General features: G+C 34.8%; 1 protein-coding gene across 2 annotated transcripts in view; it reads left to right on the forward strand.

Annotated features, from left to right (window-relative positions):
* The window catches only part of SPRED1 (sprouty related EVH1 domain containing 1), a 114611-nt gene that overhangs the window by 55878 nt on the left and 43377 nt on the right, over positions 1 to 15356 (forward strand). For both annotated transcript variants that reach the window (XM_057722509.1, XM_057722508.1), the window contains one exon: positions 14919 to 15087. In XM_057722509.1, the coding sequence (XP_057578492.1) occupies positions 14919 to 15087 (169 nt within the window). The remainder of the gene's footprint in view (positions 1 to 14918; positions 15088 to 15356) is intronic.

The raw sequence follows: 15356 nt of genomic DNA on the forward strand, positions 1-15356 counted from the left end.
AATAACTGTTCATTTTAGGGTCAATCCATTGAAAAGAAAATAAATTATACTATTAATTACTTTTCTGTACAACCATGAATTTTTTTGTGACTTTCTCCTAGCAGTTTTTAAATAGTTCATTCTTTAATATTACTAATATTCTTTGAAGAGGAAAAAATTCTGCCTTGCTGCATTTCTGTTCTCTTTCTTTTGGAGCAAAAAGTAGCTCTGTGTGTGTGTCTGTGTGTCTGTGTGTGTGTCTGGTCTGTATGTGTTAGCGGTTTCCTGTATGTGTGTGTGTCAGCGGTTTCCTGAAAATTAGGATTTAGAATATATCCCATATTACCTTCCTGGTTGCTTTTATTTCCTCTTTTTAGGAAATCGTCAGCTTAACACTTACTTCAGCACTCTCCTCACAGACTACACTATACTTCCTGTTTCTTGTTCAGTTGTTTTGAACTAACATCACTTCATTCCTTAGTTATTGATTTATACTGGTTGATCTTGTCTATCAGGTTCATCATGATTATCTTGGCTTCCTCTTTCCCCTTTATACCTGACTGCAATATGTTTCACATCCTTTCCATTACATCCCCATTGCCATTAAACTATTATAATGGTTAATAGCCTCCCTGCTAGCTAAACTGTAGTCGAAAATCTTTGATCTCAAATTATTGACCTTAGTAGTTTTCTAAATATTTCCTTACTAAGTTATAATCTGAATGTAGCATGTGTTTGTTGATTGGTTGATTGATATTCTTTTAATCAACAGCTGTTTGAGAGCCTTCTATGTAGTAGGTTTCTTGTTTTTAAGTTTAAGGTATACACTATGATGGTATGATTTAGACTTCTTGTATCAGTCTGCTCTGACTGTCATAACAAAATACAGTAGACTGGCTGATTTAAAGAGCAGAAATTTTTTTTCTCACAGTTCTGAAGACTGGGAAGTCCAAGATATAGGTGCCAACTTTTCTCTAGGATAGATGACCAAGAGTGCGGTTGCTGGATTGTGTGGTAGCTTTATGCTGAGTTTTATAAGAAACTGCCAGACTTTCTTCCTGAGTGGCCTGAACCATGTTAAATTTCCACTAGCAATGTATGAGCAATCCAGTTTTTAGGCATTCTTACCTGCATTTTGTGTAGTCAATATTTTTTATTTTAGTTGTGTTGATAGGTGTGTAGTTGTAGCTCATTGTAGTTTTAATTTGCATTTCCCTCATGGCTAGGATTGAATATCTTTTTATGCGCTTGTTTGTATCTTCTTTGGTGAAATATCTGTTTGTGTCCTTTTCTATTTTCTCATTGGAGTGTTTGCTTTTTTTGGTGTTAAGTTTTGAAAGGGTGTTGTTGTTGTCGTTGTTGTTTTAATTCTAGATACTAGTCCTTTGTCAGGATATATGGTTTGCAAATATTTTCTACCAGTCTACAGATTGTCTTTTTAACCTTTACAGGATATTTTGCAGAGGAGTTTTAAATTGATGAAGTTCAGTTATCTGTTTTTCCTTTCATGGATCATGTTTTAGGTGTCAAGTTCGTGAACGCTTTCCCTAACCCTGAGTCCTGAAGATTTATCTTATTTTAAGTTTTACATTTTATATTTAAGTCTGTGGTCCATTTAAGATAATTTTTATATAAGGTGTGATACTTAGGTCAAGGGTCATTTCTTTTGCCTATGAATGTCCAATTTCTTCCAACCACTTGTTGAAAAGGTTTTCGTTCCACTAAATTACTTTTGTACTCTTGTTAAACATCAGTTAAGCATTTTTTTTTATTAAGTGGTCCATAATTTTTTTAAGCTCTTTATTGGAATATAATTGCTTTACAGTCTTGTACCAGCTTTTGAGGTACACCAAAGTAAATCAGCTGTATTTATACATATATCCCCATATCCCCTCCCTCCCGCGACTCCCTCCCACCCTCCCCGTCCCGGCCCTCTAAGGCATCACCCATCATTGAGTTGATCTCCCTTTGTTACACAGCAACTTCCCACTAGCTCTCTCTTTTACAGTTGGTAGTGTATAATATATGTCTGTGCTACTCTGTCACTTTGTCCCAGCTTCCCCTTCGCCCCCCCAACCCCCTGTCCTCCAGTCCATTCTCTGAATCTGCATCCTTATTCTTGCCCTGTCACTGGGTTCATCAGTACTTTTTTTTTTTTTTTTTTTAAAGATTCCATATATATGAGTTAGCATATGGTATTTGTTTTTCTCTTTCTGGCTGACTTTATATGACAGACTCTAGGTCTATCCACCTCATTACATATAGCTCCATTCCATTCCTTTTTATGGCTGAGTAATATTCCATTGTATATATGTGCCACATCTTCTTTATCCATTCATCTGTTGATGGACGTTTAGGTTGCTTCCATGTCCTGGCTATTGTAAATAGTGCTGCAATGAACATTATGGTCCGTGTTTCTTTTTGGATTCTGGTTTTCTCTGGGTATATGCCCAGTAGTGGGATTACTGGGTCGTGTGGTAGTTCTATATCAGTAAAGCATTTTTATGTAGGTTCTCCATTTTGTTCCATTACTCTGTCTGTCCTCCCGTAGGTATCACGCATTGTTTTACTGTGGCTATGTTGTAAGTGCTAATAGTGGGTAAAGTGATTTCTCTCATTTTATTCTTCTTTTTCAATATTATATTAGCTATTCTAGGGTCTGTGCCTTTCCATATAAATTTTAGAATGATCTTGTCTATGTCTACAAAAATCTTTACTGGATTTTGATAGGAATTGTATTAAACCTGTTGGTCATTTTGGGGAGAGTTGACATCTTTAATGTGTTGAATCTTCCAATTCATGAATGTGGTATGTCTCCAGTTTAGGTCTTTGAATTCTTTCATTAGCATTTTGTAATTTTCAACGTATTGACCCTAAAGATATATTTTGTTAAGTGTATATTTAAGTGTTTTTCTTGGAGCAATTGTAGATAGTATTGTGTTTATAATTTTAATTACTGCATGCTCATTGTATGTGTATAGAAACTGAATTAATTTTTGTGTGTTGATCTGACATCCTGTTACCTTGCTGAACTGTGAGGTTTTGTGGTAATCTGGGATTTTTTTTAATGTGGACAGTCATGTCATCTACAGATATGAACAGCTTTATTTCTTCCTTTTCAGTCTGTTTGCCTTTTATTTCTTTTTCTTATTGCAGTGGCTAGAACTTTAAGTTCTGGTTTTTTTTTTTTCCATTTGTCTTTCTGAATTTATGAATGTTTTGAATAGGAATGGTCATAGTGGACATCCTTGCCTCATTCAGATCTTAATGGAAACATATTCAGTCTTTCACCTTTGAGTATGATGTTAGCTATAGAGTTTTTTATAGATGATTTTTATTGAGCTGCTGATAATTTTTATCATGAGTGGATGTTGGAATTTGTCAAATGTCTTTTCTGTGTCAATTGATCTGATCACATGTTTAGCTTGTTGATATCATAGATTGCATTGATTGATTTTTTAAATGTTGACCCAGCCTTGTATTCCTGGAATAAGTCCCACTTGGTCATGGTGTATAATCTTTTTATATACTGTTGGGTGTGGTTTGCTACTATTTTTGGAGAAGTTTTGTGTTTAAGTTCATGAGAAATACTGGTCTATAGTTTTCTTTTTTTTAGTACCATCTTTGTGTGGTATTGGTATCAAGGTATTGGTGGCCTCATAAAATGAACTGGGTAGTGTTCCCTCCTCTTCTGTTTTCTGAAAGAGTTTGTGTAAAACTGCTGTTAGTTCCTCTGAAAGTATTTGGTAGAATTCTCCATTGAAACCATTTCAGTGTAGAGATAGCTTTTTTTTTTGGCCACGTCTTACACCTTGTGGGATCTTAGTTCCCTGAGCAGGGATCAAACCCGGGCTCTAGGCAGTGAAAGTGTGGAGTCCTTACCACTGGACCTCCAGGGAATTCCCAAGTGAAATCTCTTTTTGAGAGCTTTCAAATTACAAATTTATCTTCTTTAATGGTTATAGAACTATTCAGGTTTGTCTTTTATCTTGGTGGTTGAGTTTTGATAATAATGTGATTGATATTCAAAGAATTAGTCCATTTCTTCTAAGCTGTCTAATTTGAGTTTAAGGTTGTTTTTAGTATCTCAAGTACTAAAGGCTATAGGATCTTTATTTAGAAATATCCCCTGTTTCATTCCTAAAATTGGTGATTTGTGTATTCATTTTTAATTTGTCAGTCTTAACTAGAGATTTATCAGTTTGGTTGCTTAAGACCAGCTTTTTGTTTCATTGAGTTCCTCTCCCCATCTATTTTCAATTTCTATTTCTATTGATTTCTATTCTTTGGTATTTTCTTCCTTCAGCTTGCTTTATTTTGCTTTTTATTTTCTAGTTTCTCGAGGTAGAAATTTCCGTTATTGATTTGAGACCTTTTCTCGTTCCAATATTTATTGCCTTTTGAAAGACTTCAAATCACTGTAATATAAAGGTTTGAATTTATAAAGTTTAACCTTATTTATTAAATTAATCATATCTTATGTATTCTTTTTGTGTGTGTGTTTGCTTCAATTTAAAGGCTGAAGATCTACAACTGTCATTGTTTTTGGATATTCTTGTGTTTCCAAATGGTTTTTGTGTTACATAGATATTGCTGTGTAAGTCAGTTAATAAAGGTTCATGGCTGTTAAATTCTTAAATCACTAAGATTGATTCCATCAGAATTGTATGGGCCTGGGTCTTCCCTGGTGGTCCAGCGGTAAAGAATCCGTCCTGAAATGCAGGGGATGTGAGTTCGATCCCTGGTTGGGAAACTAAGATCCCACAGGCCATAGGGCAGCTGAGCCCACATGCCCCAACTAGAGAACCACGCACCCTGGAAGCCCACGCACCACAACTAGAGAAGAGAAAACTTGTGCGCCACAACTAGAGAGAAGCCTGTGCACCACAATTAAGAAGAAGCCCTTGCACCGCAACAAAAGATCCTGCATGCCATAACAAAGATCCCACATGCTGCAACTAAGAGCCGATGCAGCCAAAAATAAATAAATAAAATAAAATAAAGTAAAATAAAATTAAAATTTAAAAAAAAGAATTTTATGGGCCCCTCTCCAAATTATACAGATGCAGTTTATGGTGAAGAGAATTGTTTAAGCTTATTTAGTTTTATTCTGGCAATTCAGAGTTCTGACTGCCTATGGGGACTTGGGAAAGAGCCAAGTAAAGAAGCAGAGATGTATTGCCGGTGCCCAAGAATTTGCCACCAGGAGTTAGAGCAGTATCCTAAATGAGACAGTTCCCTCCTTCGTTATTTATATTATCTCCAGTTCCCTCATCTCTTCCCCTTTCACCATCATTTTCTACTGGTCCAGTTTCTTTAATGGTTACAGATTTCTAACGGTTTTTCTATTTTGTTTTCAGTCTGTTTTGGTAAGTTATAATTTTTCTAGGAAATTGCCATTTCACTTAGATTTTCAAATTTGAGATCATAAAACCTTATGTTGTATTCTTTATTAGTTTTCTAAATCTTTGCTCTGCCTTCAGTTTTGATTGTGTAATCACAGTATAATTATTCTATTTAGGAAATTTAACATAAATATACTACTTTAGTCTGTAGTCTATATTCCAGTTTTGCCAACTGTTCTAATAGTGTTCTTACAATGTTTTTGTTCTCTCAATACAAGATCTTGTAGCGTTTAGCTGTCATGTGTCTTTATTCTCCTTTAATCTGGAGCAGTTCTTCAGTCTTTCCTTTTTGACAGATATTTTTAAAATACTGGCTCCCTCCCTTCCTTTTATGGTGGCTGAACTCTTATTATTTGAGAAGAAACACTACCACTATTCCTTCACTTACTTTTTATAATTTTTCTAAAATCTCATTCATCTCAGAACCCAGCTTTTAACACAAATTTCTATTATTAGATAATAATTAAAAATGTGTTATTTGAGGGACTTCCTAGGTGGTGCAATGGGTGAGGGTCTGCCTGCCAATGCGGGGTACACGGGTTCGATCCCTGCCCCAGGAGGATACCACATGCTGCGGAGCAACTAAGCCCGTGCGCCGCAAGTATTGAGCCCATGTGCCACAACTACTGAAGCCCATGCGCCTAGCGCCTGTGCTCTGCAACAAGAGAGGCCACCTCAATGAGAGGCCCACACACCACAATGAAGAGCAGCCCCCGCTCGCCACAACTAGAGAAAGCCCGTGTGCAGCAATGAAGACCCAACATAGACAATAAAATAAATAAGTAAATAAATAAATAAATTTATTTATTTAAAAAAGTGTTATCTGATAACAATATAGTTTCACATTTCATAGAATGCCTTGGTGTCCTTTATAAAGGATACTAGTTTTTATGTCATCCAGAAAACTAAAGTTCATAATATTAGGCAACTATTTGAGATATTACTGATTTTAGTTATCAAGTAATTTAACTTTAATTTGGAATTTTTTATTTCAAAAATGAAATATTTTTTCCTTGATTCAAAGGTATTTCAGAAAGTTACTAAAATAATTTCTTTGTAGTTACCAACTGTTACTACATCTTAGATAATACTTTTTGTAAACATGCAATTATCTACTTGTAAGGTAGCATCTATAATAAAGTTACATAGCAGTTTGAAAGTACGTCTTTAACTTTGCTCTCCCAAATTATTAGTTGCTATTCGTGAAATAGAAATGTACTTATACCCATTTTTGGCTTGGTCTGTTTTAAATTCTTCTGGCAAACAGTCCAATAATTTGCTCTATATTTCCCAAAATAACTTGGACTATATCTTCAGAAGTTTTAGTTATTTAGTGACTGTGGCATCCCCCCCCCCCTTTTTTTTTCTGTATAACATATCCTAGAACTTCTTTCAGAAAAAGGAAAAGCGTTGGGGATTATAATGTTTTCACTATCTTTAGAATCAGTTAAGCTTCATGGAATCTATTCACAAGCTCTTTGAGGTCCTGAGTGCCTTTATTTATCATTCAAACTCCTCCCCCTCCCATACTCAAAAAAGTAAATACTGACCTCCCAGCCTTTCATAGCAACTTTTCTGTTGGGCTAGTGGCATCACCTTGTGACCAGCATCACCACTGCTGCTAATATGTATTGAAGATCTACTATGTGTCAGATACTATTTGAGTTCTCTCTATGTATTACCTCATTTAATTCTCAGGTCAGTTGGGTTATGAGTGATGGAGACTGGATGAGACCCAGCTATTCTAAGCTGCAGAGCCCAGAAGCTTAATTGATTTCTATACCAAAATTCCTCTTATGCTTTAATAACATTTTTCTTTCTGGGAAGTGTGTGTGTACTGTTCCCGTTCCTTCTGTTATTCCTATCTTAATCATTTTATTTTGGAAATTTTTCACTCATGTGAAGAATATCCATTCTCATTAACCATCTTTCTTCTTTTCCTTTCTCTTTTAACTCTTAGCCTGGTACTATATGGAAACCACTTTTCTTCCCTCTCTCGCTTCATCTATATCAGATTTTAATGTATTATGGTAACAGTAGTTTTGCTTTCCTTAAATTCAGAGTTCACCTGTGCATCTGTTTGTTTTTTCATATCTGTTTAATCTTTTTAGAAGAAAGACAGTATTTGCTCATTTTGTTACCACTAGCTCAAAAGACTTTTAAGATCTTATTAAAACATTCATGGTTCCAAATGTATTTAGCTAGAAAGACTTGTATGTCTTAACCAACTTAGATCTATTTAGAGTCTGTATTAAAATGTAAAGTTGTTCTACCAAATACCCCTATTTTTCTTCCTTCATTGTTGCCCCCTTCCTAAAGCTGGCTCCAGTCAGTCTATTTGCATCAGTTATATTCTACTCAAACCAGGTGTATTGGTATGTAAAAGTCTGAAATTTTGTTTTTTTAGAGGCAGTCAGTATAAAAACATTTAAGTGCTTTTGAATTTGTTGTTGCTTTTTCTAGTTAAAATTTTTTCCATTATACTTCTTTATAGTTTATGATAAATAATGATTGTTTTCTAATCCCAATACACTTATAGATGATCAAAAGTTCAAAATGTTCTAGTACTGATTCTGAAACATGAGTCTTTAATTTATTCTTTAACTAGCCACATGCTTAGTGGATCCATTAGGGGTTATTGATAGCAAGTTACTTTGGCAGCATATTCTTTTGTAGTTATTCTTGTTGAGTCACTCTTTCATTTAATATTCACTTTACAGTTGTTATTTACACTGAATATCTTTTCTGCTTATTAATTTAATATATAATCTATCTTCTTTAGGGTAGAAATAAGGGCAGGGCCACTGATCTACTTTCAAATTTATCTTACTCTAATTCATAAATCTCCTTCATGGTTACTGTGGAGGTCTGATGAAATTCACATACTTCCAGAACTCCTTAATCCCAGAAAAAAGTATAGTCAACTGATAAGTAGAATTAGCTAGTGATGTGTTTCAAGTTTAACAACTGTTTATAGACTGTTTTTACGGTTATACTTTTAATGGCTTCTGGCAGTTGCTTTTAGGGTAGTCTTAGCAGAACTTAAAATTATTCATTTCATTTTGTACTATGTCTCCTCTTATAAAAATGTTCTAAGAGTGAGTACAGGTCATGTATTCTGGGAGAGTTGTAACTACGTCAGGCCTGTTACTTTAAAATATTGGTAATTAATAGATATAACTCCCTATTGGCCAGAAATAATTTATCAGGTTACCTTATTTTTCCTACAGCATAAATAATTCACCTGGCAGTGCTGCATTGGTTGATTGTAATCTCTTGGCAAAAAATGTAATTGCCGTTTTCTACAGTTTGTTTGCTAGTTATTCCAGTCACAAATATGGTAAACATTGAACTCTGCTTTCTGTATGCCTGTTACTGTTAATATTACTGTGATCTTAAGATACAGAATTAATATAGTGAAAATTGTAATGAATTAAAGTCAGAACACATTGTTCTAATATAGTTGAGAAGGGGCAGTGGACGCGGGAGGCAGCAGAATTCACTAATTTTTAAGAATCTTCCCATCCTTTGAAATTATTTATGTTTTTTAGGAATGCAGATTTAGTATTGATCACGGTAGAAGCCTTTTGAGACATTCTTTTAAGTACTTTTTTTTAACACCTTTTTAATCTCATTGATCTTTTAAAGAAAAATTGAGGTGGACAGTTGTTATCCCTATTACTTAATAAAGGTGTGATTTTATATTGTCCTTAATGTGATGAGAGTGCATTTATTTTTTAAATGCTACATAAAGTCAGAAGCAAAACAACTTTCTAATATATTGTGTGATTTAGATGAGAAATTTTTATACTTTGGATATAGAGGCTTTGATAATTATGTAAATGCTGAGTAATGCAGAATGTTTTAGGAAGCGTTGTTTTTAAATTATCTGCAATAATGGTGAGTGGTTATGTCAGTAAATTACCTGTATTTTTCTTCCTCATCACCCCATTCCTAAATTCAGAATAACTACTAACATAGTAGCCTTTTCCCAAGTGATAGTTATTTTTATGGTACGCTGAATATATACTATAAACAGTAAGATATATTTTATTTCCTAATGTTATTTTTCAGGTAAAAGTTAATGACATATCTACTTCATAATTAGTTGACATTTTGTTTTTGTACCAGTTGGTATGATATATAACCTCAGTATTTATATGACTTTTAGGTGGAACACATTCTCGTATAGGTACTTGTATGAGTCAGAGAGCTAGTTCATTATCCTTACTATTTCTTCAGTGTATTTTAAAGCTCATTTTGAAAACTCATTTTTCTGTGTGCTTTGGGAGCCTCAAGAAAACAGATGCTGTTTGTAAACAAGTGGTATAGATGAGTATAGATCATGTTGAAATTTTATCTAACGGGGAATAGTTGGAAAACAACTTTGGGAAATTTCAGAGAGAAGTTAATTCAGCAATATTTTCATGTATTAAAAATTAATTTAGTGACATTTTCATGTAATAATGACTATAGGCCCAAACTCAGTTTTTTATGTCCTTCTCTTTTTGAACAATTAAAATTTAACAGTTTTCTTAAATATATATCTCTTTCCCACTGTTTATGAATACAATAATTATGTTGCAGCAATCCATAATACCAATTTTAACTTCTTGAATTCCAGAACATAATTTCATTACGAATTTTATTATTATTATTGCAAAGTGGTGGTTGTGACAGGTAGTTAAATCTTTGTCAAATGCCAAGTGCTAACACACGTTGCCTGTAAGCAAGCAGGACGTTATTTTGACACCTTCTTGGTTAGTTATTGCAGAATAACAAGACTTCCTATCAAAGATTATTATATTCAGTGACATGCTGGTAAAATTTAGCAGTCAGCTTTTGACGGTAGGCGGGTGGGGGGTTGGGTGGTGGAGAGAGGCAATGGTTTATAGCTTAACGTTACTCCCACCATGGTTATTTTCAGTCAATATAACGTCATTGCATGCGGAGTTGGGAAGAAGTGATTAGTAGTAAACCATTATTTTTTCTTTTGTTGCCTGTGCCTTTCGTGTCATATCCAAGAAAACATAGCCAAATCCAATGTCATGAAGTTTTTGTCCTGTTTTCTTCTAGGAGTTTTATTATTTTAGGTCTTCTTAGGGTCCATGATCCATTTGGAGTTAATTTTTGCATATGGTGTTAGGTAAGGGTCCAATTTCATTCTTTTGCATGTGGATATCCAGTTTCCCAGTACCACTTGTTGAGAAGACTTTCCTTTCTACCATTGAATGTTCTTGGCACTATTGTCAAATATGTGAAGGTAATTTTCTTCTAGTCCTTGTTTGTTGGGTATTTTTATCATGAAAAGATGTTGAATTTTGTTAAATGTTTTTTCTGCATCAATTGAAATGATCATATGAATTTTTTTCCCCCTTTATTCTGTTCATGTAGGATATTTCGTTGATCAATTTGCATGTGTTTAACCATTCTTGCTTTATAGAAATAAATCCCATTTGGTTATAGTGTGTATAGTCCTTTTAATATGCTGCTGAGTTTGGTTTGCAGATATTTGCTGAGGATTTTTTGCATCAATATTCATAAAGGATGTTGATATATAGTTTTCTTGTAGTGTCTTTGGCTTTGGTATCATGGTGATACTGTCCTCATAGAATGAGTTAGGAAATGTTTACTCCTTTAATCTTTTGGGAAAATTTGAAGTATCGGTATTAGTTCTTTAAATGTTTGATAGAATTCACCAGTGAAGCCATCAGGTCCAGGGTTTTTCTTTTCTTTCTTTTTTTTTTAAACTAATTAATTAATTTATTTAATTGGCTGTGTTGGGTCTTTGTTGCTGTGTGCCGGCTTTCTTTTAGTTGCGGAGAGCGGGGGCTCCTCATTGCTGTGGCTTCCCTTGTTGCAGAGCACAAGCTCTCGGCACGTGGGCTTCAATAGTTGTGGCACATGGGCTCAATAGTTGTGGCTCACGGGCTCTAAAGCGCAGGCTCAGTAGTTGTGGCACGCGGGCTGAGTTGCTACGCGGCATGTGGGATCTTCCCGGAACAGGAATTGAACCCGTGTCCCCTGCCTTGGCAGGTGGATTCTTAACCACTGTGCCACCTAGGAAGCCTGTAGGGTTTTTCTTTATTGAGAGATGGTTAATTATTGATTCAGTCTACTTTCTAGTTATATATCTATTCAGATTTTCTGTTTATTTCTGACTTAGTCTTGGTCTGTTTTATGTTTCTAGTAATTTGTCCATTAAATCTAGGTTATCTGATTTGTTGGTGTACAGTTTTTCATTCTACTCTTTTAGAATCCTTTTTATTTCTGTAGAATTGATGGTAATGTCTCCATTTTCATTTCTGATTTTTATAAGTTGCTTCAATTTGCATCTTCTCTCTGTCTTTTTAGTCCTTCTAGCTAACGTTTTGTCCATTATTAAGTTTTGTCCATGATTTCTTCTTTGATCAGTTGATTGTTTAATTCCCAAAACTTTTTAAATTTTCCGGTTTTCCTTTTGTTATCGATTTTAACTTCCTCTTATTGTGGCCAAAGATACTTTGTATGATATCCATATTTTTAATATATTGTGATTAATTTGTGGCCTTACATATGGTCTGTCCTGAAAAATGTCCCATGTGCACTTAAGAAAAATGTGTGTTCTGTTGCTGAGTAGAGTGTTTTGTATATGTCTGTTTGGTCTAGTTGGTTTACTGTGTTGAATTCTCTATTTCTTTATGTTCTCTCTGGTTCTTCTGTTGATTGTTGTGAGTAGGGTATTGAAGTCTCCAACTCTTATGGTAGAACTGTCTATTTCTCCCTTCATTTGTGTCAATTTTTGCTTTAACATTTCCATGTTCTGTTATTAGGTACATAAATGTTTATTGTTGTATCTTTTGCCCAATTGAACCATTTATTAGTATATAATATTCCTCTTGTGATGTCCTTTTTGTTTTAAAGTCTGTTTTGTCTGCTATTAGGATAGCCAACCCTGCTCCCTTTTGGTTGCTCTTTTCATGAAATGTCTTTTTCCATCCTTTCACGTTCAACCTGTTTGTGTCTTTGGTTGTGCTTTTATTTGTTCTGCCAATCTCTGTCATTTGATTGGACAGTTAAGTCCATTTACATTTAAGGTAATTGCTGATTAGAAGGGACTTCTGTCATTTTGCTATTTTTTTATGTCCCTAGTAGTTTTTTCTCTCTCATTTCCTGCATTTGTCTTTTGTGTCTAGTTGATTATAACAAAATGTTTAAATTTCTTTCTCATTTCCTTTTATTTATATTCTGTAGCTATTTTCTTTGTGGTTACCATGGAGATTACATTTAACATCCTGAAGTTATAACACTCTAATTGGAATTTAAACTAGCTTAGCTTCAATAACATACAAAACCTCTGTTTATTTACAGCTTTGACCCCACCCCTTTCAATTGTTGGCACATTAAATCTTTATATATTGTTTGCCCAGAAACATAAATTAAAACTTCTTTTAAATGTATTAGTCTCTCAAATTTTGTAGAAAAGAATATTTGGAGGTATAAACTAAAGTTACAGCAATACTTAGCTTTTATACTAATAATTGATTTTTTTTCTTTAAATGTAATAGTCTCTTTTAAATTTTGTAGAAAACAAAGTGGAGTTTCAAACCAATGTTAAAAATACTGCTTTTATAACTGCCCTTTTATTTACCTTTATTTCTTTTTGTTTTTTTCTTTTTTTGGCACACGGGCTTAGTTGCTCCGTGGCATGTGGGATCTTCCTGGAGCAGGGATCAAACCTGTGTCCCCTGCATTGGCAGGCAGATTCTTAACCACTGCGCCACCTAGGAAGCCCACCTTTATTTCTTTATATGGCTTCAGGTTATTCTAATTTTATTTCATCTTGTAGGTCTCCCTTGTGCATTTTTTGCAGGACAGCTCTAGTGGAAACAAACTCCCTTAGCTTTTGTTTACCTGGAAATGGCTTAATTTCTCCCTTACTTTTGAAGGATGGTTATGCCAAATGTAGGATTCTTGGCTGACAGTTTTTTCTTTTAGCAGTTTGAACATGTCCACCCACTATCTTCTGGCCTCCAAAGTTTCTGAAGAGAAATCTGCTGACGTTCTTATTGAGGATTCCTCGTATTCAGTTCTCACAAGTGAATTGAGAAGTGATTCACAATTCACTTCTCTCTTGCGGCTTTGAAGAATCTCTATGTCTCTGTGTGGCTGTTACTGAATTCATCTTATTCAAGTTTGTTGAGTTTCTTGGGTGTTTATATTCATGTCCTTCATAAAATTTGGGGAGTTTTCAACCAGTGTTTCTTGATATATTCTCTCTGCTCCTTTCTCGCTCTTCTGCAGTTCCCTGAAGCTCCAGAATTTTGTTTTAATTTCTTTTTAGCTTTTCTCTCTCTTTATTGATATTTCCATTTTGTTCATACATTGTTTTATGTCATAGTTCGCTTTACGACCTTCTGAGAGGAAAAAAAATAAATCAACAGAAAATGTCCCTGAAAAAGATCCAGTGGCAGATCTTAGACAAAGGCTTAAAAAAACTGTTGTAAAGGTGCTCAAAGAACTAAATAAGATATGGAGAATCTTTGAATCCTTTGGGATTTTTCTCTTGAACACTGGACATTTAAATAATAATATGGTAACTTGGAATATGGTACTGTGAAAACCAGATTATTCTGTTTCCCTAGAGTTTCCTATGTTTTGTTACTTTTTTGTTTTTGTTTTTGTTTCTTTTGATTATTGTCGGTTGTCTCTGTGCCAAGGATCAGCCTGAAGTGTAAATTTAAGGTCTTTTCTGAGCCTTTCCCTGGATGTGCATAGTCACTTTCTAATTTTTCCTGTATATAGTTATTTTTGAATATCCTAGTCTTTAACGTCTGGATCCCAAAATGGGAAAAAGTGCAATGACATATTAAAAAGGGAGCTGGCTTTTTAAATACCTTGGAAGTCACTTCTTTCTGATGCAGAGTAACTTGCAGTAATGAGAGGAGATACAACAATGGCAAATGGCTGCCCTCCTCTCTGTCTGCACCTCTGATCAGAAGCGGCAATTAGTGATCAGAGCACAGATCCCTGGTACTTGGAGGCTGAGGTCCTTTTTACCTATCATGGCTTCTGTAATTTCAGTGCAGGCTGTCTCAGGAACGTGTGCACAGCTCCCTGCCCTGTGGCTGGAAGTGGGGATGAGGGCAATGCTGCTACTGTGCTACTACCTGAAATTGACAAAAATTAACTGCAATTTACTGTACATGTCTTCCCCTGGAATTTATAAGCTTTCAGCAGACTAAATTTCCAACATGGTTACTTACATCAGGCAGATTCTGCCAGTCAGTTTTGTCTAGGTAGGAAGACAGATTCCTGGTGCTTCTTACTCTGTCCTCTTCCCAGAATCTTCCCAGAATCTTCTTTAATCCCATCTTAATTTCTGTATTGAGTGACTTTGTGAGTAGATTAAGTAGCAAGACCTCTCTATTAATGGGGTGAGGGGTGCTTTTATTAAAATATAACAGCCCTTTTCTCACCTAACTTTGTATTTAAGAGCTGCATTAGATGCATTTGATATATGTATAGTAATCTTTGGCATTTAACTTTTGGCAGGTGGTTTTGGAGTGTATGCTTAAAAAAGACCTCATTTACAATAAGGTCACTCCAACATTTCACCACTGGAAGATTGATGACAAGAAATTTGGCCTTACCTTTCAAAGTCCTGCTGATGCTAGGGCTTTTGATAGAGGCATTCGAAGAGCTATAGAGGATATTTCTCAAGGTAGGTCGTTTTGACTGTTGCTGTTAATTTGTTTATCAGTTATATATAGTAGAAGTGACTTCAAGCAAGTCAGCTTTTGTGATATGAGATCAGGCTTTCAAAGCTGACTGTAGGTGAAGATAAAATAATGGGCTCCTTAGTCTGTTTTATATTTGTCACGTCACAACATATACCAATTACATGTATTATCTTAAAGGCCTACCAACAGCATTCTTCAGATTATTCGAAAGTTTTAAAATAAGAGCTCGAAGAAGAGGGGAGCAGTCAGG

The sequence above is a fragment of the Hippopotamus amphibius genome, chromosome 2 (genome assembly GCF_030028045.1).
Source record: "Hippopotamus amphibius kiboko isolate mHipAmp2 chromosome 2, mHipAmp2.hap2, whole genome shotgun sequence".
NCBI lineage: Eukaryota > Metazoa > Chordata > Mammalia > Artiodactyla > Hippopotamidae > Hippopotamus > Hippopotamus amphibius.